Source organism: Plasmodium falciparum (assembly GCF_000002765.6).
Source record: "Plasmodium falciparum 3D7 genome assembly, chromosome: 14".
NCBI classification, from domain to species: Eukaryota; Apicomplexa; class Aconoidasida; order Haemosporida; family Plasmodiidae; genus Plasmodium; species Plasmodium falciparum.
In genome coordinates, this window is record NC_037283.1 from 2,770,247 (window position 1) to 2,796,274 (window position 26,028).

At 20.2% G+C, this 26,028-nt stretch overlaps 3 protein-coding genes across 3 annotated transcripts; 2 read left to right on the forward strand and 1 right to left on the reverse strand.

Annotated features, from left to right (window-relative positions):
- Window positions 1-854: 854 nt before the first annotated feature.
- On the forward strand, window positions 855-6,062 carry PF3D7_1467900 (rab GTPase activator, putative; the record flags this gene model as incomplete). Its single annotated transcript, XM_001348785.1, has 3 exons — window positions 855-1,004; window positions 1,098-1,195; window positions 1,340-6,062. 3 exons carry the CDS (start codon window positions 855-857, stop codon window positions 6,060-6,062), a joined length of 4,971 nt encoding a protein of 1,656 aa, XP_001348821.1.
- Window positions 6,063-7,385: 1,323 nt separating this feature from the next.
- On the forward strand, window positions 7,386-14,868 carry PF3D7_1468000 (conserved Plasmodium protein, unknown function; the record flags this gene model as incomplete). The annotated part of the gene is made up of 11 exons (XM_001348786.1): window positions 7,386-7,417; window positions 7,668-7,710; window positions 7,783-8,251; window positions 8,550-8,757; window positions 8,918-8,988; window positions 9,064-9,182; window positions 9,283-9,404; window positions 9,518-12,697; window positions 12,852-12,963; window positions 13,084-13,722; window positions 13,963-14,868. The coding sequence occupies 11 exons, from the start codon at window positions 7,386-7,388 to the stop codon at window positions 14,866-14,868; spliced, it is 5,901 nt and encodes a 1,966-aa protein (XP_001348822.1).
- Window positions 14,869-16,061: 1,193 nt separating this feature from the next.
- Window positions 16,062-24,077, reverse strand: PF3D7_1468100 (kelch domain-containing protein, putative; the record flags this gene model as incomplete). Its single annotated transcript, XM_001348787.1, has 2 exons — window positions 16,062-23,642; window positions 23,982-24,077. The coding sequence occupies 2 exons, from the start codon at window positions 24,075-24,077 to the stop codon at window positions 16,062-16,064; spliced, it is 7,677 nt and encodes a 2,558-aa protein (XP_001348823.1).
- Window positions 24,078-26,028: the final 1,951 nt, after the last annotated feature.

Here is a 26,028-nt window from a genome sequence, read left to right on the forward strand (position 1 = left end):
ATATATTAATAATTGTTTATAATATTATTATACATATATATTCATTTTGCATATGAGAAGTATGTACAATGTTTTCTATAAGAAGAAAACCATATTATATAAAAATAATTCATGATTTTCTTTTTATTTCTTATATAAAAAAAATTAGGATTAAAAAAACATGTACGTATTTAAATATATTTGTCTATCAAAATTAAAAGCATGAACATTTAATTTTTTATGTAATTTATGATATGAGTTTTTGGATTTATTATTATTATTATATTAAAAAAAAAAAAAAAAAAGAAAAAAAAAAAAAAAAACACTTATATTTAACAAGTAATAATTATATATATATATATAATATATATGTATATGTATTTATTTATTTATTTATATTTTGTATGTGCTTTTTTTTTTTTTTTTTTTTTTTTTATTATTTAATTATATTTTTATGATTTTTTAATATCTAGGTAAATTATAATATATATGTAGTTATTTATATATATATAGATATATTTAATGTCTTATTTAAAGTAATAGAATGAATAATTATTTTTATGATTTATATGATTAAAACTTTTTTTTTTTTTTTTTTTATAATAAATATATATATATATATATATATATATATATATTATTTCATACATATATTATATTTATTTCAAAAAGATTTTAAGTAGAGATATTTTAAGTTATTTATAATTTTCCATTTTATATATGTCCCATAAAATCCCACATCCTTTAGATATACATAGTATATATTTATTTATATTATATTGAATAATATAATTATTATGTATATGTTTTATTATTATATATTCCTGGATATGAATTATATATAGATAAAAAGATGTAGAAGGAATTTTTTTAAAATGAAAAAAATATATAGGCAAACGAAAACAGACGAAATATTTCAATCGCAGAAAAACAAATATCATCATTTAATAAACAAAAATCACATATATAATAATATATATTTAAATTTGGACGTATATGAAAAATGGAGGAATCTAACAATTGACGTATGAAATAAAAATAAAAATTTTATATATATTAGTTGATACAATATATATTATATATATATATATTTATATTTCTGTTCTTTTTTTTTACAGAAAGATGAAAATAAGCACTGGAATGAGAAATCGTTAAATATGGTACTGAGTGCAGATGCAAATTTAATGGACAAAGAAGTAAAGAATTTGCTAAGAAGGTGAGAAAAAAAAATATATATATATATATATTTTTTTTTTTTTTATTTATTTATAATGAAGTTATTCCTATATTTTTATCTTCACAAAGTTTTCCTTTTTAAAGTTTCACATTTTATTTATTTTGCTTGTATTTTTTCTTTCAGAGGTATATCTGATTCCTTAAAACATCTAATATGGTTACGATCCAACGACGTCAATTATTTTGTCATTAATTTTCCGCATTTTTATGAAACAACCATATATAATACATTCGGTGAAAAGGTACCTACTAATTTATCTAATGATTGTCCAACATTTTGTGGTGGAATTTTAGGGTTACAAGAAGACATAATGTGTGTACAAACAAAAATTGAAGAACTAGAAATTGAGAATAATGATAATTGTGGGCATTTCAATATTAATGATTCTACTAGTAATATATTGCAATTACTATTTAATCATCCAAATGATAATGAGAAAAATAGTGACAAATATTTATTACCTGAACATAACTTTTGGTTAGAACCGAAAACATTAAGTACTCCAAATTTTGCTTTTACTAATAAAAAGAAAAAGAAGAAATTTTTATATATAGAGAATGTAAAAAATAAATTTTTGAAAAGTAAAAAGATTGATCAATATTTAAGAGTTGCGTCTGATTCAGTTTTGCCTTATTCGAATAATTTTATATTAAAAAATATATCGAATAAAATTTCTAAATATAAATCTAATAAAAATATGGATAAGAAAGGCTTTTTTGGTAATATACATACTAATATAAACATTTTTAATAATAACAATAGTAATATGGAAAATAATGATGACAAAAAAAAAGAAGAAAACAATTCAACCAATAATAAAGTAGTAAATAAAGAAAATACAATCAAATTATCTAATTGTAGTGAAAGTGAAAAAAATATTCTTATTAAAGATGATATTATTATATTTCACAACACAAATGAAGATAATGTGAATGTTAATGAAGAGGAAGATGATGATGAGGAAGAGGATGATAATATTAATGGAAATAATAATTATGAAAATGATGGGGATACTAAAATGAATACTTATTATCGTAATAATACTGAACACAATATACATATATCAAACAGAAATAATATAAATAATATTCATAATAGTAGTATATATAATAATAACTTTGAAAGAGATAATTGTGTTTTTACGAATAATTATGATATTCCTGATTCTAATAAATACTTACATATCCAATATTATATGAATGAACAATATATTATAAGTAAAAAACAAGCTGAGAAAATGAATAAAGCAAAATTATATTTAAGATCACGAAGAAAAAAAAAAATGCACAAACCAAGAGATAATTTAAGAACAAAAAGTTGTCAGGAATCGAACACTAGTATAGGAGCACACGGTTCAGATAGCTCCTTATCAAATTATTCTAATGAAAAAACATTAAATGATGATATGGAATCATTCACATTACATAAAGGTTCTAGTTATAATCGTACAAAAAGTTTTTTCAAAAAAGCATTTGGTACCAAATATACACAGCCTAAAAGAAATGAACGTAAATTATCAGATCATATTTCTTTATTACTTAAAAAGACATTAAATGTTGAAAATTATGAAAATGATAATATAGTACCACATAAATATTTGGGAGATTCATTGGATGAAAGATATAAGAATACTAAAAGAAATTTTGCTCAAGAAAATGACGAAACACATGGAGAAGATAACGATGAATTAACCGATGAAGAACAAGATGAATTAGGAAATGAGCAAGGCGAAAATAATAAACAAAGAAAAAAAAAGAATAAAAATAAAAAGAATACTGTATATAAAGAATTAAATGAAAATGAAATAAAAGGAAATCATAGAAATATAATACAAAATATGCAATATGGTTGTCATAAATATAATATTGAATATAATGGGAAAAAGCACGATGCAGAATATGAGAAAGATGATAATACTATTGTAAAGCTTAGTGAATATAATTCAAAAGAGATTGAAAAGAATGATGGTGGTTCTGTTGATTATAATGAAAAAGAAATACATAATTTAAAAGGTGAAGAAAAAACAAATAAGAAATCTATTTTGGGTATGCTAAAACATATTTTTTATAAAAAAAAAAAAGAAAATGAGGAAGATACATTAGATAAAGATATAATGAATAAAAAATATATAAATGAATTAGAAAGCAAAGGAGATCAGAAACTAAATAATTTTACATATCATATGAAAAATGATTATATGAACGATAACACGAATAGTAAGTCATGTACAAAACATGATATATATATAGATAAAAAGAATCATTATGAAAAATATAATATGTATATAAATAATAAACAAAAGATAAAAAGGGAAAATGAAATTGATGCATTTGGTGATACATTAGATGATTGTAAATGTGATTTAAATGAGGAAGAAAAGGATAGTAATGAAAAAAATTATGATACAAACAAAAGTTGCACAAAAGATATAAAAAGAAATAATAATGATAATAATGATAATAATGATAATAATGATAATAATAATGATAATGATAATAATAATAATAACAATAATAATAATAATAATGATAATAATAGGGGTAATGCATATAGTATTATTATTAATAATGAAAATAATAATATGGATTATTATCATATAGTTAATGGTATATACAATAAGAACAAAAACAAACATGATATTTATGATAAAAGTTATGACACGTATCATCATAATAATTATAAATATGATGATAATAATAATGGTCTTTTCTCCAAAATGGGGAAAATTAATCGTGTTTTATCCTTTGATTCAATAAAGAAGAAAAAATTTTTTGGGGAAGATAAAAAAGGTATTAATAATAATAATAATAATAATAATAGTGGTCAAATTTTAAAATATAAAAAAAATAATAATAATGAATATAGTGTTGATAATTATTATCATACTTTAGAACGATTAAGACATTATTCTTGTAATGTACAAAGAAATACAGAAAATGAAGATGAAGTAATACAAAGAAATGCAAGTGACAATATATATAAGAAAAGTTATTTATATGTTGAAAACAATAATGATGATTATAGGAACCAAATGAAAAATGAAGAATCCGATAATGAACAAAAGGAAAAAAATATGGATAATGAAAATAATGATGATGAGAAAGATAATTTATTAGATACTCATGATTCCTTTGATAGTGATTATGAAAATGGTTTGGAAAATTTTAAGTTACCTTCAAGTCATGAATTAAATGATGATATAAAGAGAAAAGGAGAAAAGAAAAAAAAGAAAAAAATCAATTTTCAAGATGATTATGAAGAAAAAGAAGAAGAAAATGATTTGTCAAATAATAAAAAATCAGATAAGATTTATTATTATTATAAAGACGAGAAATGTAAAGAGGATAATAAAGAAAATATTGTTGATAATATAATGAAAGAATCTTCTGGTGGAGAAGATGTAAAAAATGATATGAATGAAAAAAATATAACCTGTGAAGGAAATAAAGAAAAATGTGCTAATAAAGACATGGAAAGAAAAAATGATATGAATAATTTAAACGAAAAAGAACGAAATAATAATATGAAAAAATGTGGTTTACCATTAAATAATGAAGAAAATAAACATTTAGAACAAGAATTATATAACAAATTTTATGAAAATAAAAATCCAAATAACGCATATCCAAATGTATATAATTTAGACGATGCTACCGAATTAACAGCATTATTAAATGATGATGGGAAACATGAAATAAGGAAGTTATTGTGGGCTATTAATAATAATTTTGGAAATGATGTAGAATTTGCTCCAATAATACCTAATTTATGTATAGTGTTGTTAATATATTTTAAAGCATCTGTTGTTTATTGTATTATACATTGTTTAATAAAGAAAGGTATTGATAGTGTGCGAAATAAACAGTTACCTTTTTTTATATATAAAAGAAAGGATTTTGTAAAATATGTCAAGTACATATTAAATGCTTTTATTCAATTTTTGCCTAAATGTTATCATTATTTAAGAAAATTAAATTTTGATTTAGCTGCATGGACAGCAAGATGTATACAAGATGGATTTTCAAGAATGTTACCTTTTGATTTTGTTTTAAGAATATATGGAATATATTTATTTGAAGGTCAAAAAACCTTATGTTTATATTGTTTAGCTTTATTAAAATTTCTAGAAAATGATATATTAAAATGTACTAATATTGAAGAAGTAGAAAATATTTTATATCATATATGTATGCATCCATATTTAGATATAAATGAACTAACACAAATAGCTTATAGATTTAAATTAAAAAGTAAAGAAAAACATTTGAAATTCTCAACAAAATGTCCATCTCCTTATTTAATGAATGTTAAATTGAAAACATTTTATAGACCAAGATTAAATGATAACTCAACCTTAATTAATTCATTTCACTGGGAAAATATATGGGAAAAAATTCCTAGTAATATTAGATCACTTGATCCATTTTTAACATATGCTTCCAAAAAAGATGGATATAATTTGCAAATGTTATTAGAAAAAACAGAAAGAAATAAAAAAAAACCTATGATACTTATATTGAAAACATTTGATTGTGATTTAATAGGTTTCTTTTGTCCATTTTCTTTAAATAGAGATTATAACTTTGTTAGTACATCAGATAAAAGTTCAGCTTTTATTTTTACATTTAATTCAAATTTTAACTTTTATAAATGGTCAGGTAAAAATAATACATCAGTATTAATTAAAGATGGTATCTATATAGGAGGTAATGATATTGCTATCTATATCGATAAAGATATTAAAGTTGGAAAAACAAATCCATCTGACTCTTTCTTATCACCTCCTCTAATAACAGATGGTAATGATTTCAATATAATGGATATTGAAATATGGAATTTGAAATAGACAACAAAAAAAAAAAAAAAAATAAAATAAAAATAAATATAAACATAGAAAAAAAAAAAAAAAAAAAAAAAAAAAAAAAAAAAAAGTGAAAAACAAAAAAAATTATATACTAACCGAAAATATAAAAAAAAAAAAAAAAAAAAATAATAAAATTATAATTAAAAGTGAAAAATTAAAAAATTAAAATATTCAAAAATTGAAAAATTAAAAAAGAAAAAAAATAATAAAAAATTAAAATTATATATATATATATAATATATATATAAAAAAAAAAAAACTCATGCCAATTAAAATTAAATGAGGGAATATAATAAAAAAAATTGGTAAAATTAATTAGAATATTTATGTGATAAAATGTTTTAAAATGATGAATTAACAAATAATGAACAAGACCCAAAAAAAGAGGGGAAAACATGATGCACTAGTATAACCAAGAAAAGTAGTTGTAATTTTTTTTTTATTTTTTTCCATCCATATATATATATATATATATATATATATATATATATATATATATATAGATATATGATATATGATATATGATATATAGACATAATATTTTATTTAATAATGTAATTTTACTCCATTTTACCACCACTAATAATATACTTATTTTTCGTCTTTCATTTTTTGTAGTAATTTATCTATCAATTAATCTATAAATTTTATTATTATTAGTTTTATATATAAGAATTTTATATATATTCTTATATTTATATCTATTTCTTCTAAATTATTCTTTTATATTTTTCACTAAATATTTCTATTAATTCTCGGGTATATCCTTATTTATTTCCCCCCCTTTTTTGTTTAATGTTAATTATTTTTATTATATCATTTTATCATTTTAGCATATATGTTTTTTTATTTTTATTTTATTATTATTTTTATCATTTCTTTATCTTATCATTTTTATTAAATATATATATATATATATATATATATATATAGATATATAGATATATACATTTTACCAGTTTTTTATTTTCTTATGTTATATATATATATATATATATATATATATATTTAACTAATTTTTTTTTTTTTTTTTTTTTTTTTTCATAAATAAAAACTATTTAAAAATACTTAATTAGCTTTAAGAATAAAATTGTTTTATTCGTTAACTCTTATTTTTATTTTTTTTGAAAAAGGAAAAAACAGAAGCTATTAATTTATTTTATTTTTTTTTTAATTTAAGACATATATGTACTGTGTCTATTATGATAATTATGTATGTAAACATATTGTGAAGAATAATAAAAAAAAGGAACAAAATAGATTTTAAGATTAATGTTTAGTAATGCCTTTGTTTTTCTATATTTTATGCTCGTATGTGAGCATTTATATGTAAATAGGTTAAAGATATAAATGAAAAACTAAAATGTAACCTACAAAAATTTAATAATTAAAAAGCAAAAAATCTGAGTGAAATAATTTATTAGCGTGTAAAATATGTACATATTATAAATATATACATATAGGTGCAATATATATATATATATATATATTATAATGGAATCTTCTTAAAAAAATAATTATAAGTGTAAATTTCCCCCCTATATTTCTTTTAATAAAAAATAATATATATGTAATGTAATTTCTTAGAAAATTAAATGGTAATAAAATTAAAAAAGAAATAGGTAGATTTGTATATAATGTGTTAATATATATATATATATATATATATATATATATATATATTTTAATTTTAATAATTTAGGAGAGTTTATGTACTAGCCAAATTTCTATATTTTGCAATCTTCGAAGGAATGTGTTTTCAAATTTTAATAGAAATGATTTAATTGATCAAAATATTGTTTATTTAAATGTATGTAATAATGAGACATATTATAATAAAGCTCATGAAGAAAATGATAAAGTGAAGGTTTATGAAAAAGAAATACAAAATTTTTATAAATATGATAAATTACGATATGTAGATGAACATAATAATATATGTTGTAATTTAATTAAGGATATTTTTTTATATGGTGTTAATTTAAATGTAGATATTTTTATATTAAAAAATTCAAATATTATATTTTTTCTTCAAAATGTAATAAATATATATAACCCATTGATTAAAAGTTTAAGGGTTATATATACGAAGAAGGACTACATGATAACATGTTCTTCTCTTTTTAAGGACACATTGATAATAGTTTTATATAGCTCAATAAATTATTCATGTAATATATATATATATATATATATATATAATTATATTTTTTATATGTTAATATTTCTTATACCTATTAAATATATGAAAAAAAAATTAATTTTAATATGTAGAATGGTATTTTTTAATGATGGTTATTTATTATGTATATAATTTTTTTTTTTTTTTTTTTTTCTAAACATATTCAATAGTTTTATATTCTCCTATATATAAGATATTCCTTATATATATATATATATATTAATTTATATGTTATATATTTTGGACATATAATTATGTTATTTTTTGTTCTTTTCAAATATGTAAAGGCATACAAATATATGATCTAGATAAGGGAATTCTTAAAGAAGAGATTTCTTTGAGGGATTATGATTACTATGAAAAGATTTATATTCAAAAGGAAAATAATTATTTCCTTTTAATAACGAATAAGAATATATTAAAAGTACTTGATTCAGAGAAAAAGGTTTTTATTTTTAATGTATACTTATATCTTGAATATAACAACATTTTACAGTAATAAATGAAGAAACATATGTATATATATATATATATATATATATACATATTATATGAAAAATATCAAAATTGTATCTCCGTCGACATATTCCTTATGCATCTTTATTTAAATATATATATATGTATATATATATATGTTCTATTATGTTCTATATAGGTATTATGATTTTTTTCTAATACTAAGGAAAAAGAAACTGTACCTCTGGAATTTGGAAAGAACATACACAGGTAAATCAATAAATTACATATTATATATCATAAAATAATTACTAAAATGTTTATATACATTTATTTTAATTACAGGATTAAAATTAAAGGAAAATATATTGGAGGTTGATAAAAATATGCATGTGAATTGTTTTTGCACACATGGAAAAAATATATTCATTGTAACGTCCAAGGGGAATTTATACCTATGGAAGGTTATAAAAAAATGTACACATATATACATATATATATATATATATATATAGATGTATATATTTATACATACGTGTTAATTTCTTGATTTTTTATTTATAGGATTTAGTTCAGAAAATTGAAATAAAGAGATACAATGTGGAAGAGCCTTTTGATAAGAATATTCATTATATACACTATTATGATAATTATATAACTACCAAGGGAAATGAATCAATAAAATTGTGTGTATAAATATATATTAATTTGCAACAATTTGTATGTTAATTTTTATTTTATATTTATATATTTTTATTTATTTAATTAACAAAATTTTTTTTTTTTTTTTTTTTAAAAGGTGGTTGTGTAAATTTTCACTGAATAGCATATCGGAATGTAGTTGCGTATACATTGAGTTTGAACAGGAAACAAAAATTTGCTTAAATATTAATAAAATAATTGTTCATGATAATTTTTACTTGATTTTAGATAAAAAGAATTGTACTATTTATACATGCAAGAAAAATAATTATGAAGATATAGGTATATTTTATAATGATCATAACAGTAAGATTAAAAATATATTTTGCTTGGATAAGAATATATTTAGTTTCGGTGCTAATGGGAAATTATTTGATTATATAAAGAAAGATAAACAAATTGAACGAACTTTTTGCTTACATAAATTTAAGTATTCTATAACATGTGTAAAATATTTATACAGTGAAGATAGTTTTCTTTATTTTTGTGTTGGATTTAATAATGGAGTCATAAAAATAATAAAGATGAAGCATTTATATTTAGATATTATATATTGTTTAAAAACAAGTAATAATGAAATAATTAAAATAGAAAAGAGCCAAAATTCTCAATTTATAAGTATATTAGCTGATGAAGAACCATATGTTTTTTTCCTATATAAATCATCTAACATATTTATGCCATTAGGTTATTTAAAAATCAATGAAGCTCATTTAAAAGAATGTTTCTATTTCTCTTATTTTAATTCTTTTTATATACTGGGTGATAATAACTATTTTTTTAAAATTGATGTCAAAAAATTAGAAGAGCAAATTAAACAAGAAGAAATGAGTAAACAAGTTGGACATTCAGAAGGAAATGGAAATGGAAATGGAAATGAATATATTAATATGATGGAAAAAAAAAAAGATAATAAAAACATTTATTTAAACGATTATATAAATGATGAAAATGGTGATGTAAAAAAGGATGCACTTAATAATAACGAGCAACAAAATAATAGCGATTATGATTTATCCGTAAAATATGAAATAATTAAAATTACATTTAATGCAGATGAGAGAAATAAAAGATTAATAAAAAGGTACAAAAATGAACATAATGAATTGAACATGTACAATAAAGATACAAATAAAATTAATAACAAAAATGACGATGGAAATAAATATGGAGATAATGAAGCAACAAACATAGAACAGGAAGGCATGGAAGAATTTTTTGAAGAAATGGAAGGTTTAGAAAATGAAAGTGATAATGAATACAAAGAAAGTAACTCTTCTAGTAATTTATCAGATAATACATATAATAAAATGAATTTTTATAGAGAAAAAATAAATTTGACTCAAAACATGCAAGATTTACATTCCGATAATAATAAGGATATATTTATACTAAAAAATAAAAAAAAAAATTTGAAAAGATACATTGAAATACTTTTCCATAATAAAACGATCAAAAATAAAAGATATGAAAATAATGATGAATTACCAAAAAATATGTTAAGTTTATATTTAGAACGTGATAATAGGAAAATAATATATAAAGAAGAACGTAATACAAAAAATAACAACATCAATATTGATCATCATAATAATAATAATAATGGAGATAATATGAATTATGCAAGATTAAAACATGATACGATAAATATATGTTGTGTAACAAAATCAAAAAAGAATCGCGGATTTTTCATTGCTACACAAGGTGTTAAAAATAATTATCTCTTTTTTTTAAATTTAGATAAAAAAGACATAATAAAATATAAATATACCGATTCTAAAGAGGATACGCATATTGATATTATCATGCCCAGAATCATATACAAAATTGATAATAAAAATTTTCTACCTAAAAGGACATATATCTATAAAATGATAATTAATGAAATAAAGGATTTATTATTTTGTTTAACTAATAATAATGAAATATATATTTTTTCAATTAAATTTTTTTTCTTGTATTATTATATAAAAATACCTGTTTATGAAAAGGTAAGGAATATATTTATAAATAACAAAAATGCAACTACTACTAGTAACAATAATAATAATATGAAAAAAAATAATAATATGAATAATAATTTTCAATATATATTCATATGTTTAAATAATAATAAATACATACAATTGAATTTTAATTATCCTTTCTTTTATCTATTGAATGTTATCAAAAGATATCATATCAATATCAAAAAATTCATGCATTCTTTTATGATTCCTAATAAAATGTTCTTGTCGTACGATTCAATACACCAATATTTTATTGAAGAAATACATGATTATATTGTAGAAGAGTTTATAAAGAAAAGAAAAAAGAAAACTAATCTTATGCCCTTTAAATATGAAGATATCACAGATGACTTAAATTTCATAATAGAATTGTTAGAAATACATAATGAAGAAGAAAAAAAAAACAACCAAGAAAAAGATGATAAACACGCACAAGGGCAAAATGAAAAGAACAAAAATGATATTACAGATATTTGGGATTTTATACAACAAAATAAAAAAGAACAAGAAGAAGAAATAGAAGAACAAAAGAAAAAAATTGATTTAATCCTAAATTATGATCAAAAAAATATAAGCACATTTTTTAATATAAATAGTAATAATATGAAAGATGTAGATATTCAATATAGTTTAAGAGATACAAAGGAATATCAAAGGAATGAAGAAAAATTTAGAAAAGCATTATTATATAAACAACATATTCATATGAAAATAAATAAACTGAAAAAAAAATATATAAAATTAAATAAGAGAAATAAGTTTCTAATAGATTTGGATTACTCTCATTATATATATGAAATGTTACAACAAAATATACAAGAAATTAAAAATGTATTTATGTATCATGAGCAAGAATATGATAATAGAATAAAATATTTATCCAATAAATTTATTAGATTAAGATATATTAAAAATCCTATATATGCTTTTAATGATAAAAATCATTTTTATGCTAAATCCTTAAAAATGTATTTGAAAAACTATACATTTAAAAAGAAGAATAGAAAAATCACGACAAAGGAAAAAAAGATAAAAGAACCAAAGCAAACATTAGAATTAACAACAGAAATTAAGGACTGTTTACAAAATTTTAATGAACTAAGAGAAAGAAATAAAAATGTAAAAATTATAAATAATGAAGAAAAAATTGAAGAAATTTGCATTAAAAAAAAAATTATAAAAATGTATGAAGAAATGTTGTTAAAACTGGAAAAAATGAGTGAAGAGCGAAAGGAGATGGACGAGCCAAGGAAAATCAAGCACATCAGGTTATAAAGTGGAATATTATATATATATATATATATATATATATATATATATATTTATATATATATATATATTTATATATTTATATATTATTTTTTTTTATGTTTGGTGGTTTATTTACTTAACAATATTAATTTTCGTGTTTTCCTATTATAGCAAAATTATTAGGCATTATGAAGAAAATAAGAAGAAACTATTAGTTCAAATAAATTATATTAAGGAAACATTTAACCAGTATTATATGGCATTAAAATCTCGAATATCAATAGTAACAAGAAGAAATAATACACCAATATATGTGTATATATATATATATATATATATATATATATATATATATGTATATATTCATTCAAACGTTTTTTTTTTTTTTTTTTTTATATAATAGAAATTAACCCATGTTATAGAAGAAATAGAATTTCTAAAAGACACATTGAAAACAGAAATGATAAAACATACTGAAAATAAAGATAATAATGACCAAGGAATTGATACAGATATTAAGATGGTTGGTGAGGTACATATAAAAAATATAGTAAATGTAAATAATTGTAATGAAAACGAAAGGATACAATATGAATTAAACAATATAAATTGTGAACATGATAAAATAAAAAAGTATGAAAGCTTTTTAGAACATGTTAACAATTTTTTCTCATATGCAAATAAAAAAAATGATAAAATATATAATATCAATTGGGATCCTTTATTTTTTGAGAAAAAATACCAACATTATAAAAAAGAAGATGTAGAACGTACAATAGAATATTTTATAAAAAAATGTGATAAGGAGATTTATAACCTGCACATTAAAAGAATACAAGCTATACGACTTATCAAATATATATCACTAAAAGTTATTTCCATAGATGAAAAAAATAATATATTAATAGAGCTAAGGAAAAAAGAGTTAAAATTAAGAAGACAAAAAAGGGACTATATCAAAGAAATGAAGAATATTGAAAATCAAATAAACGTCTATGTTGATGAAATGGACACTTTATTACAAGAAATGGAAATACAAAATGTAATGCATAATATATATATATATATATATATATTATACATATTTGTATTTATTTTATCATAATAAAAATATAAAATATTGTGTACACAATATATATTTTATCTATTTTTCACTTGTATTAATATAAACAGTAGTATCATCAGTAGTTACCTCATTTATTTATTTATTTATTTTTTTTTTTTTTTAATCCTCTAATTTTTTTATTTTCCTATATTCCATTTCATGTTCTTCCCTTTTCAGCAAAGCCGAGATAAGATTCTCGAAAAGCTAAAAGAACTTATGGGAGATAACACCTTGTGCTATGACAATTTAATAAAATGCTTAAAAAAAACTCAAGATGATTTGTCAGGAGAAAGTGATGGGAGTGAAGATAAGTGTAACGAATTAGAAGCAACAAATTCGATTGTTGATATATATAATAAAGAAGAAATTGAAAGCATAAAAAAAGAAAATGCTTCCATTTTAAGCAATATAAATAATATAAAAAAAAATATGGAACTTAAAAAAAATGAACAACGAAAATTAAATATAAAGAAGAAAAATATTGAAAAAGAAATTGAAATAATAAATGACGAAATCAATATTATAGAAGATGATAAAAAAAAAAATATATCAGAAGTAAAATTCTATATTACTTTAAAAATATCAAAATTAAGAAATATTGATTATCTTTATGACAAAAAAAAATATCGTCTCAATTTAGCAAGCCAATGTACAGTACTTAGTATTGAACAATATAAAGATATTATGACAAAAATGGATACGATTACCAGAAAAAAAGAAAAATTATATATGAAATATAAATATTTAAAAAAAGAAAATACTGAATTAGAAAATATTAATAATAAACTACAAAAAACTGTTAATGAAAAAAAAAATCAATTGAAAAATAAACTAAAAAAACATGATTTAAATTTTGATTTTAATGACTTGGAAAAAAAATATCAGGAAAAAAAAAAAAAAGGCATTTTACAAGAAATCAAAAATAAAGAAATAGAAAATAACAAAAAGATTAATATTCTCAACAAAGAATTTGATCAAAAAATGAATATATTAAATCAAACCAGAAAAGAAAATACTGATTTATTGGTAAAAATTAATGAATATATACAAATACTTAAAGAGCTAAAAAATGAAGAAAATTAAATATAAATATAAATATAAATATATATATATATATATGATAAATTTTATAAATTTTTTTTTTTTTTTTTTTTTAAATAAATAAAATATTTATAACTATATATTAAGATAATGTAAAATATGTATAATATTATATTTTGTCCATTTCCCCTATAAATAAAACAACACAATCTATAATATACACATGAAATATATTATCTATTATGCACTAATAACATTTATTATAAATATTTATATAAATTCATTTAATGTAACAATAGGAATATTATCTCATTTTTTTTTTTTTTTTTTTTTTTTTGAATATTAAATTTTAAATTCAAAATTTTTTATATTCCAAAAGATAATATTTGGTTTTTTATTATATATTTATTTATTTATTTATTTATTATATTTTTTTTTTTATTATTTATTTAATTCTATATGTTAAAAATGACATTAAAAAATATTAATGCATAAAATGAGATATTTTAAACACATTTTTATATGCAACAAAAAATAAAAAAATATTCAATATGGGAAATATATTATATATATTTATTATATATATATATATATATATATATATAAAATGAAAAAATTTTTATTATAAAAAAAAAAAAAAAAAACATAAAAATAAAGACACTATTCATTATACATATAAATATAAAATCAATAAAGAAATTATATACAAATATATATTTCCTTATATTCAAAAAAAAAAGAAAAAAAAAAAAATATTTTCTTTTGAATAATAAAAAAAAAATATTAGTATATATAAAATAAATATAAGAGGAATAAGTCAATGGAAATAAAATTATAAATATCCATTAAAGGATAAATAATATATCAAATATGTTTATATCTACTTGATAGTTTTTAAAAAGCAAAAATATATTATAGATAATATACATTTTTATACAAAATGTATAAAAATATATTATTTCTTAAATATATTTTATAATATTTGTAATTAAAATGTTCATTTTACTAAGGATATATATTTCTCACTGTATGGTACAGATATAAATTTTTATTTTTATATTTTATTTTATTAATATTAGATGATATATAATTGAATTATAAAACTACGACATTAAAACATTAAATAATGTTTATATAATAATGTTTTATAATACACACATTATATATATAAATATATATATATATATATATATATATATATATATATATTATATTATGTGTTAATTTTTAATTTTTTATATGGTATCTTCCTCCTCGGCATCTTCTAATGATTTATTATCTTCATTTACATCATCACTATTATTTTTATTATATTTTTCATTATCATTATTTTCATATTCTTCCTCTTCTTCATTATCATCATTTTTTTCTTCTTCATTTTTTTCTTCATTATCATCAGTAGCTTCTTCTTCATCGTTCTCTAAAATTTTTTCTTTTTGTTCTTGATTAGAATTGTTTGAGTTATTGCTATCATCATTTTCATCTTCATTATCAGCTGGTGTTCCTTCATTTTCTTCCTCATTAGATGATTTTCCATTATTATAATTTCTATTTGTTGAATCATCCTCCCTTTCATTTGCTCCAACAACTTCATTTTGATCGTTGTCATTATTAGGCGACTGTGCATTCTTTCCTTTTCCTTCTTTTTCACTTTGTGCATTTTCTTTCTCTTGATTGGTTATTTTGTAGTCATTTTCATCATCATTATCCGATTCATTTTTGGATTTATCAAAACTAAAACTGGATTTATCAAGATATCTTTTTAATTTCAAATCACGTGATTCTCTCCATTTTCTTAATTTTACGTTATCTTGACATATAAAAAGGTAATGTTTAATTAATCCGATAAGTTTCTTTTTAAAAACTAGAAAAGCATAATTATTTTCGTGGATGAATTCTTGTTTACTAATAGATGGCTTAAGCCAATAAGGTACATTAACAATAACAGTAAGGGCATATTTATATAGATTTCCTTCATATAACGATGGATTAGGTGGGTATTTCGCTAAAGCAAGGTTATATGCAGTATCTATAAAAGGTGCATCTAATCTTTTAATTAATCTGTTTTTATAATATAATAAAATTCCTGTTTCACAAACTCTATTAACTTCAATAGATGGACTATTGTTATCATTTAAAAATCCCATCATAATAAATGATCCATACTCATAATCTGAAGGTGTAAATAAATAATGGAATTCTACCATTTTATGTAATTTTTTTCTTAAGAAATTATATAAAGTATATTTACTTGTATTATTTATATAATATTCATCTTTTATTTTTAAACCATCCATGTATGTATTAACATAACTTCCTTGTCTTGTTTTTTCACTGTCATTATTTTTTGAATCAGTACTACTATCTACATTTTTTTTCTTTTTACTTAAATTCTTTTCATTCTTTACACGAGTTCTCGTTCTTATTTCATGTACTTCTTGTACTTCATTATCTTCTTGTTTTTTCTTTTTTTGTTTGCATTCATTAGTATTTTCTATATTTTCTTCACCATTATTATTACTACTACTATTATTATTTTCATCGCTATCTTTTGCTTCTTTATCAGCTTCTTCATTATTTTCAATTGATCCATCATTTGGTTTCTCTTCATTTTCATTTGATCCTTCATTTGGTTTCTCTTCATTTTCATTGTCATCTTGATTTTCATTTTGATTTTCATTTTGACTTTCATCTTGGTTTTCATCTCGATTTTCATCTTGGTTTTCATCTTGGTTTTCATCTTGGTTTTCATCTTGGTTTTCATCTTGGTTTTCATCTTGGTTTTCATCTTGGTTTTCATTTTGATTTTCTTGATCTTCTTCCTTTTCTTGATCTTCTTTTTCTTCATCTTCATCTTCTTCATCTTCACCTTCTTCTTCTTCATCTTCTTCATCATCATCGTCATCATCTTCTTCATCATCATCATCCTCTTCTTCTTCTTCATCATCCTCTTCTTTATATTTCATACTATTTTTTCTTGAACTTTCCTGTGAAATACCATATTCCAGTGCTTCTTCAAATTTAATTTTATGCATCTCTTCTTTTCCAATTTTCTTATTGTCATTTTTAATTACATCATTGTTCATATTGTCTGCATCACTCTTATCACGATTAGAAGTACTGCTACTTTCATTTGATTCATCATCATTATTCCTTCTTTTACTATTTCTCTCTTCATCATTATATTGGTTTAGATTTACATTTTCTTCACTGTCCTTGTTTGAATTACTATCCTTACTTAAAGATGAAGTTTGTTCAGTTGTATTACTTTCCTCTTGCAAATTCTTTTTTTTTGCATTTAATTTTTTTCCTTTCTTTTTCTTTTTCTTTTTCTTCTTTTTTTCGGAATTAACATCATTGTCATTTTTTCTCATACATGTTGGTATAAGCAAAGTGTTTTGTAAAAATATATTTGTATTTCTTCTTAAATATAACCAGTATAAATAGGTAGATAAACAATAATCTATACTATCTTTTGGATGATCCCACAAGGGGAAAATTTGGCTAGCTTTATATTTATCTTTTGATATCGATGTATTTAAATGTGAATTATATTCAAAGAGGTTTAATTTTTTAATTGTACTATTGTAATATTGATATTGTTCATTTTCCTTAAATATTTGATCATTGTAACTCTTATTATTATCATCCCCATTCTCATTATTATTATTATTATTATTATTATTATCATCATCCTTTTCATTTGGATGTTCTTTTTTCATATTTTCATCTTTTGTACTTGCATCTTTATCACTACCTTCATTTGTCACAAGTTGGCTATCTTCATTCTCTTCATCATTCTTAGCATACACATTAGCACAAGATTCATCATGTTGTACTTTTACCTTCTTTACATTTTCCTCATCAAAATTTCCCTTTCTCTTAATATCAGCTCTATTATTTAATTTGACATCTTCTACACAGGACACTTGTTTATTATTATTGTCGTCATTTAACATATTCTTATTATTCTTGTTGTTATTTTTCTTTTTCTTGTTATATTTAATTTCGTCCACGCTTAAGGGTGAACTACTCAAATATATGTTATTATTTAGAGGAGAAAATATTATAAAATCCATATCATCTCTAAAATCCCAATATAATAATCTGGTTCCACTGTAAGTACCTAATATATTAATTTGTTCAGCTAGTAAACTAGGACTATTAAATGGAGTATAAGACATTAGCAATTTTTGATGATGTCTATGTTCAGATTTATTTGCAATATTTCTATTAATCAATTCTTTATTAGGTAATTTCCACATACATAATGGTGTAGCCAATTCTTTAGCTTCACAGTGATTCATTAATTCTAGGGATAGTAGACCTATACCTATAGTATTAAATGTTCTAGACATTATTGCACAACTTGAAGAAATTCTTGCAAAGGACATTTTAAATCCTACTCCATATTTTACATCAAATATATTATTTACATTTTCATTATAAAATAATTCTTGATCATAATTTTTGGTATAATAATCATCACTAACATAACCATTATTTTGATCATTATCATATGCATTGTGTGATCCTACTTTATTTTCATCTTCTCCATTTTTATTATGATCCCCAGTTATGTTATCCTTTTCTTCATTATTTGAATCATTTTCATTATTATTATTATTATTTTTATCATCATTATCTGTTGTATTTTTTTGTTTCTTTTTATGTGGTAATAATGCACTAGAAGCATCATCTAATAATACATTTTTACTAGATGTATTTCTTTTATTACTATATTCATTTTCATATTGGTAATCATTATAATCATCCCCTTTATTATTAATAAAATCATTATTAGGTAATGCATGTTTTTTTATATTAGTGCCACTATTATATAAAACAACACTACTATTATCTTGATATTTATAATTTCCATACATCCTTAGGACTCTATTCATGGCATTAAAATCTAATCCTTCTCCATCATCTTGAATGGATAACATACCATCATGTTCAGGTGTTAATTCATATTTGATAAAAACATTTTCAGCAGGATTATGAGCATGAACACAATTGTCCACCAGATTAGCGAAAGCTCCAAAGAGCCATTTTTGTAAGGTACAAAAACTATAGAGTAAACTAATAGAATGTGTATCCCTAAAATAATAAAGTGGCATTTGTGTTGTGCTTATTCTTTCTCTGCTTGTATCATATTCTTGGATTCTTAATGGATTTTCTCCAGTTAATGATAATAACCAAGCATCACCAAAAACTGAATTTTTTTTAAATCCTCCTTGTATAAATACACATGGAACTGGATTTCTATTTGCTCTTCCTAATACATTTTTTGATTCGAAAAAACACCCTACATGTCTTTGTCTACCATTATATAAATATTCGTCATTACATAATTTTCCTTTTAATAAATACCATTTCTTTTGTGAAAAGAAATAAACAAAAACTTCATCTGTAGATACAATTTTTTGTTTATTGTCTTTATATACATAAGTTATTCCACTACATAATATCATTAACCTTTCAATAGTTTTAGGTTCTGCGCCTTTAAAATCTTGATGTCTTTGTGTAATAAAAACACTACTATAATTGGAACGACACCCAATATCTCCTTCGTAATTTTCTCTATACCATTCTCCAACCATAGTAAATTTTTTGTTATTATTATATTTGTCTTTTACATTATCTGCATATTCTTTATCATTTGAGTGCATATTATGATTTTTTTCAGATGAATTATTATTATTATTATTATTATTATTATGAGTATGATTTTTATCATTTTGTGTTTTATCCATACCATTATTATATGATGTTCCATCATTAGAATTAGCACTGATATGAACATTATTATGTACTTTAAAGATCCACATATCATCTAATAGTGTTCTTTCTTTATGTGTTTTAGAAATTTCACAATATTCTCCACCAAATAGACATATGGTATTCGTATCGGACCATACTAGGTTCATTCCAAATCTTCCCATGGGTATATCATCACATAGGTAGTTAATACGAATCCATAAAATTGAATCAAATGAAAATATCCACATGTCATTCAAACTCACAATACTATTATTATATAAACATTTTCCACCAAATATTATAACTCCTTCTGTTAAGTTTGGTTTTTCTCCTCTTACATGTTCACATTTTGCTGGATATACTAATGATGAATGTTGATCTCTGGGTAAAGGTATTTTGCCTTTAACAGATCTACGTGTCCACTTACGTGTTTCCATATCTAAAAGATATATATCATTGTAATATATATTTTCATTACTACCACCAAATAAGAATACAGATAAACCATTATGCAAAGAAACTAAATGTGTAGTATGTCCCTCTCGCTCTTCAGGACAATTACCACTTAAAGGTAATAATTTATAATTGTAATAAATTAAACTGAATGTTAATGTATGAGTAAACGGAATTTTTTTATTTTTACCATTCGAACCACCAAACATATATAATTTGTTACCAAATTTTACTATACTATGTCCATATAAATAAGCATGTGGTGATTCGTTCATAATTTTTAACCATTTAATTCTACCAAAAACTGATGATATCAGGATATTTTTAATATTATTCATTTTATATGATTCTATATTTTTCTTAATAACTTTCATTAATTCTTCTTCTTCATCAGAAAAGCTATTTTTATGTTGGCATTGTATATTAAAATTTCTTGTAGCTGCACTGATAAGATCATGAGGAATTGTATTTCTACTATTATTATTGAAATTATTAATATTATTATTTATATGATTATTATTACTATTATTATTATTATTATTATTAAAAGTATTCATATTATTATTATTAAAAGTATTCATATTATTATTATTATTATTATTATTATTATTATTATTATTGGGAGGATCATTTCTTAAATTCAACAAATTATTAAAATTTGCTCCTTTTTTTCGATTAAAATTCATTACGTTATTATTAGCAGACATAGACATTTTTTCATTTTTTGCGTATTTCAACAAATTACTTATATCTGCTGCTGCTTTACTACTTAATATTTTATCATTATCAAGGCTCACCCTTTCATTATTATTTAAAAGATTATTAGCATTAAGAGCATTGTTAGCTACATTTGATAAAATATTAGAATAAAATTGGTTATTTAAAAGTGCACTATTTAAATTACGATTGTTAAATAGCACATTAGATAAATTACCTACGGTGGAATTCTGTGAATTATTATTAATAAAATCATAGGATGACTTGCTTAAGCCAAAAGCTGCTTCAATTCTAGCTAATCCTGATGCATCTGGAACCACATTTCTGTTGGGATCCTTTTCTAATTTTTTAATGATATCATGTAGAATATCATGTCCTACAACAGCACCAATATATGCATATATTTTTCCATGAGGTAATTCATTATTCAAGAAATCTGTAACAATACCTCTAATACATACACGTTGATCGGGAGTTGTGATATTATGGTTAGCTAAAACTTCTAACAAATTAAATAATGTAGGTCGATATGTAAAATTATCATTATAAGATTGATTTATTTGTTGATTTGATGCATTTTGATTTTGAATGTGTTGATGTACATTATTTTGATTTTGTGAATTTTGTAATTGATGTAATTGGGATTTATTATTATTGTTATTAAACATAAGATTATTTTGAAGATGATTTGGTAAATTAAATAATTCATTTTGCAGATGATTATGTAAATTATATGTATTATTTTTCTGGCTATTGTTATTTGTATGTCCTACACCTAATTTATTATTCTTCATAAATTCAGAGCTTGCTCCAAGAGATATTTGAGCTGCTAAAGCATTTACATTAGATAGAATATTTTTATTCATTAATAAACTGCTAGCACTAATATTGTTAAATAATTTACTATTTTTTTCATCAAAATTCATATTTTTAAAATTCATTGTATTTGATTTATTTGAATGAGCATTTTTATTATTATTATTATTATTGACAAGATTTAATCTATTTTGTTTTTGCATTTGTGAAGAAGGTAAATTATGATTACCAACAAAATTATTATTATTATTATTATTATTATTGATATTATGATTTATATTGCAATTGTGTTGGTTATTATTTTTATTTCCTTTTTTATTCGATAAATGTGAATTGTTAATATGACCATTCATATTACTCATATTATTGATATTATTATTATTATTGTTAGGAAGCATTAGGTTATTTTTCTCTTTATTTTCAAAATATTCTAAATTATTATATTTATTTTTTATTAAATTAGTAGTTGTTGTGTCTTGTAAATTCGAGGTGCCAGATGCACGTTTCATATTATTATAATTTGTATTTTTAGAGTGTGTTAAATTGCTACCTTCATTTATAATATTGATATTGCTACCTTTATTTATAAATTTATCATTCTTATAATTGATAGCATTTATAGGAATATTTATATTTCCGTTAATATCCCCATTCATAAAAGAAGCACCAGAGTTAACATTATTTGTGTTAAGAACAGAAGTGTTATTTGGAATTTTTTTCATTTTCTCATTCATTTGTAAACCATTATTTATTAAGTTCTTATTAAAAACAAATAATTGTTCTAGCCAATCTGAAATTTTGGAATTAAAAATACGAGTTCCTGAATTTATATCTATACCTTTTTTAGTTATACTAACACCAATACATTTATATTCATCATTCATCTTTTGAACATGAAGTGTTACACCTTCCGTATCCTCTGGTACAAATATATCATACACATCTGATTGTTTCTTTTCATTAATAGCTTTACTAGGATCTAAAATGAAATATATTCCCGAGTCATCTTGTAAACATTTAATTAAATCTAAATTGTAATTTGAAAGGCTGAAGTTTTTACTTGCCTGTTTCATAATACACCAAGGGGAAAAAAGAAAAAAAAAAAAAAAGAAAAAATATTATATATATATATATATATATATAATATATAAATAAATAAATAAAATGCCCATATGTATTATATTACATATGTATAATGTGCATGCATTATGATAAAAAACTTGTACTTTTTATTTTTATCTCTTGTACATATTAAAAAATATAAATATATATATATATATATGTATATATATATATATATATATATATATATATATATATAGATTTATATATGTACAAAGAAAAAAAAAAAAAAAAAAAACTACTTATGTATCAAAAATTACATATTTTTATTTATTTCTTACATTATAATTATCATCATTTAACTGATTATTAGATGAATTCAACTGGTTCTCAATATGATTCATCTCATCAATATTTGTACCATTTATTTTACTCATTTGAACAATAACTACATTTAAATTACTACTAATTTTTTTTTTTTTTCTTTTTACTATTTAGCAAAAATTTTAACAAATATATTTCTACTTTAAGAAATATATATATATATATATATACATATAAGAACAATTATACTGTTATTATATAAAACTACAATAATTATATTATATTATATTATATATATATATATATATATATATGTTCTTCGATGTTGTTGTTTTTTTTTTTTTTTTTTTTTTTTTTCTTTTTCTTCCTTAATTGTTTCTTTCCTATGTTTACTTATTTTACTCTTTTATCTTCTGATGGATGCCGTTATTTTTTTTATTGATTTAAAAAAAGAAAAAAAAAAAAAAAAAAATTCATATATACATATATATATGTCTTGTAATTTAAAAACTTTCACTATTTTTGTTTATTTATTAAAATTGCATTTAACGAAAGAATTGATAAAAAAAAAAAAAAAAAAAAAATGCTACATATATATATACCTATATATTTACATATATATATTTTTTATTTATTATACAATATATGGAAAAATATTATAAAAATATACATATATATATTCTTCATATGTAATATATTTTAATAAATATTTTTTTTTATGTAAAAATTATATATGAAAATAATATCCTTACAAATAAAAATAAATAATATTATATATATTATATAAATATATACAAATACAGCAAAATATTTACATATAAATCTTACAACGCGTTAAATGTGTACATATTTATAAGTATATGTATATATGAGTATATACATATATTATTCTGATATAAAAATATATTTTATTTTTTTTAATTTTCATATATTTTATTTTACATAAAAATATACATATATATATATATATATATATATTTTTTTTACTTATATATATTCTTATTTTTATAACGTTCGTCTTTTCTTCCTTTTAATTAAAAATTTATTTTTTTTTTTTTTTAAATATTACTGCATTTATAAATAAAATACATAAATTACATATGAATACTACATAAAGACATATTTTCAAGAAACATTATAATAAATAAAATATATATATATATATATATATATATATATTACACAATTTATATGTATTTAAGTTAAATGCATATAAATTGTGTATATTTGTTTCAAGTACAACAATACGTAAAATAATATTTATTAGTTTTTATCATTTATTTGATTTATATATATGTTCATATAATATTTTGTCATTTTTTTATAAATTATGTATTTTTCTTTATGTTGTGATAACTTCAATTGTTAACTTTAAACATATATATATATATATATATATATATATATATATATATATATATGTATGTATGTATGTATATATATATGTATATATTTTTTATATGTGCATTTAAATATAACTTAAATTTTATTATTCAAAAAAAAGAAAAAGAAAAAAAAATGTATGTATAAAATAATGAATATAAAAACAAATACACATAAATGTATATTTTAATGTGTTTATATTTTATATATATTATAAATAAATTTTTTCCTCTTTTTTTTTTTTTTTTTTTTTTTTTTTTTATACAATTCAAATACAAATCATTATACAACAATACAAATAACATATACAAATTTCTTGCTACTTTTTTTTTTTTTTGGTATATTTATTTATATATATATATATATGCATAATTATATTACACAATTGTGAATATATATATATATATATATATACATGTATACACAAAATTAGAATATTACACGATGATTAATATTTTTTAAATTGTATTTATTTCATCTGCTTTTTTTGTTCTATTCTTTTTTTTTTCTTTTCTGTTTTTAACCTTTTATGTTATATTTTATTTTTTTTATTTTTTGAATGAATTAACAATTCATTGAAAGTGTAATAAAAAACAAAAAACAATAATACGACAATAAATTTAAAAATTAATACAAATAATAAAAATATGTGTATAACGTATATTTAAAAATATATATTAA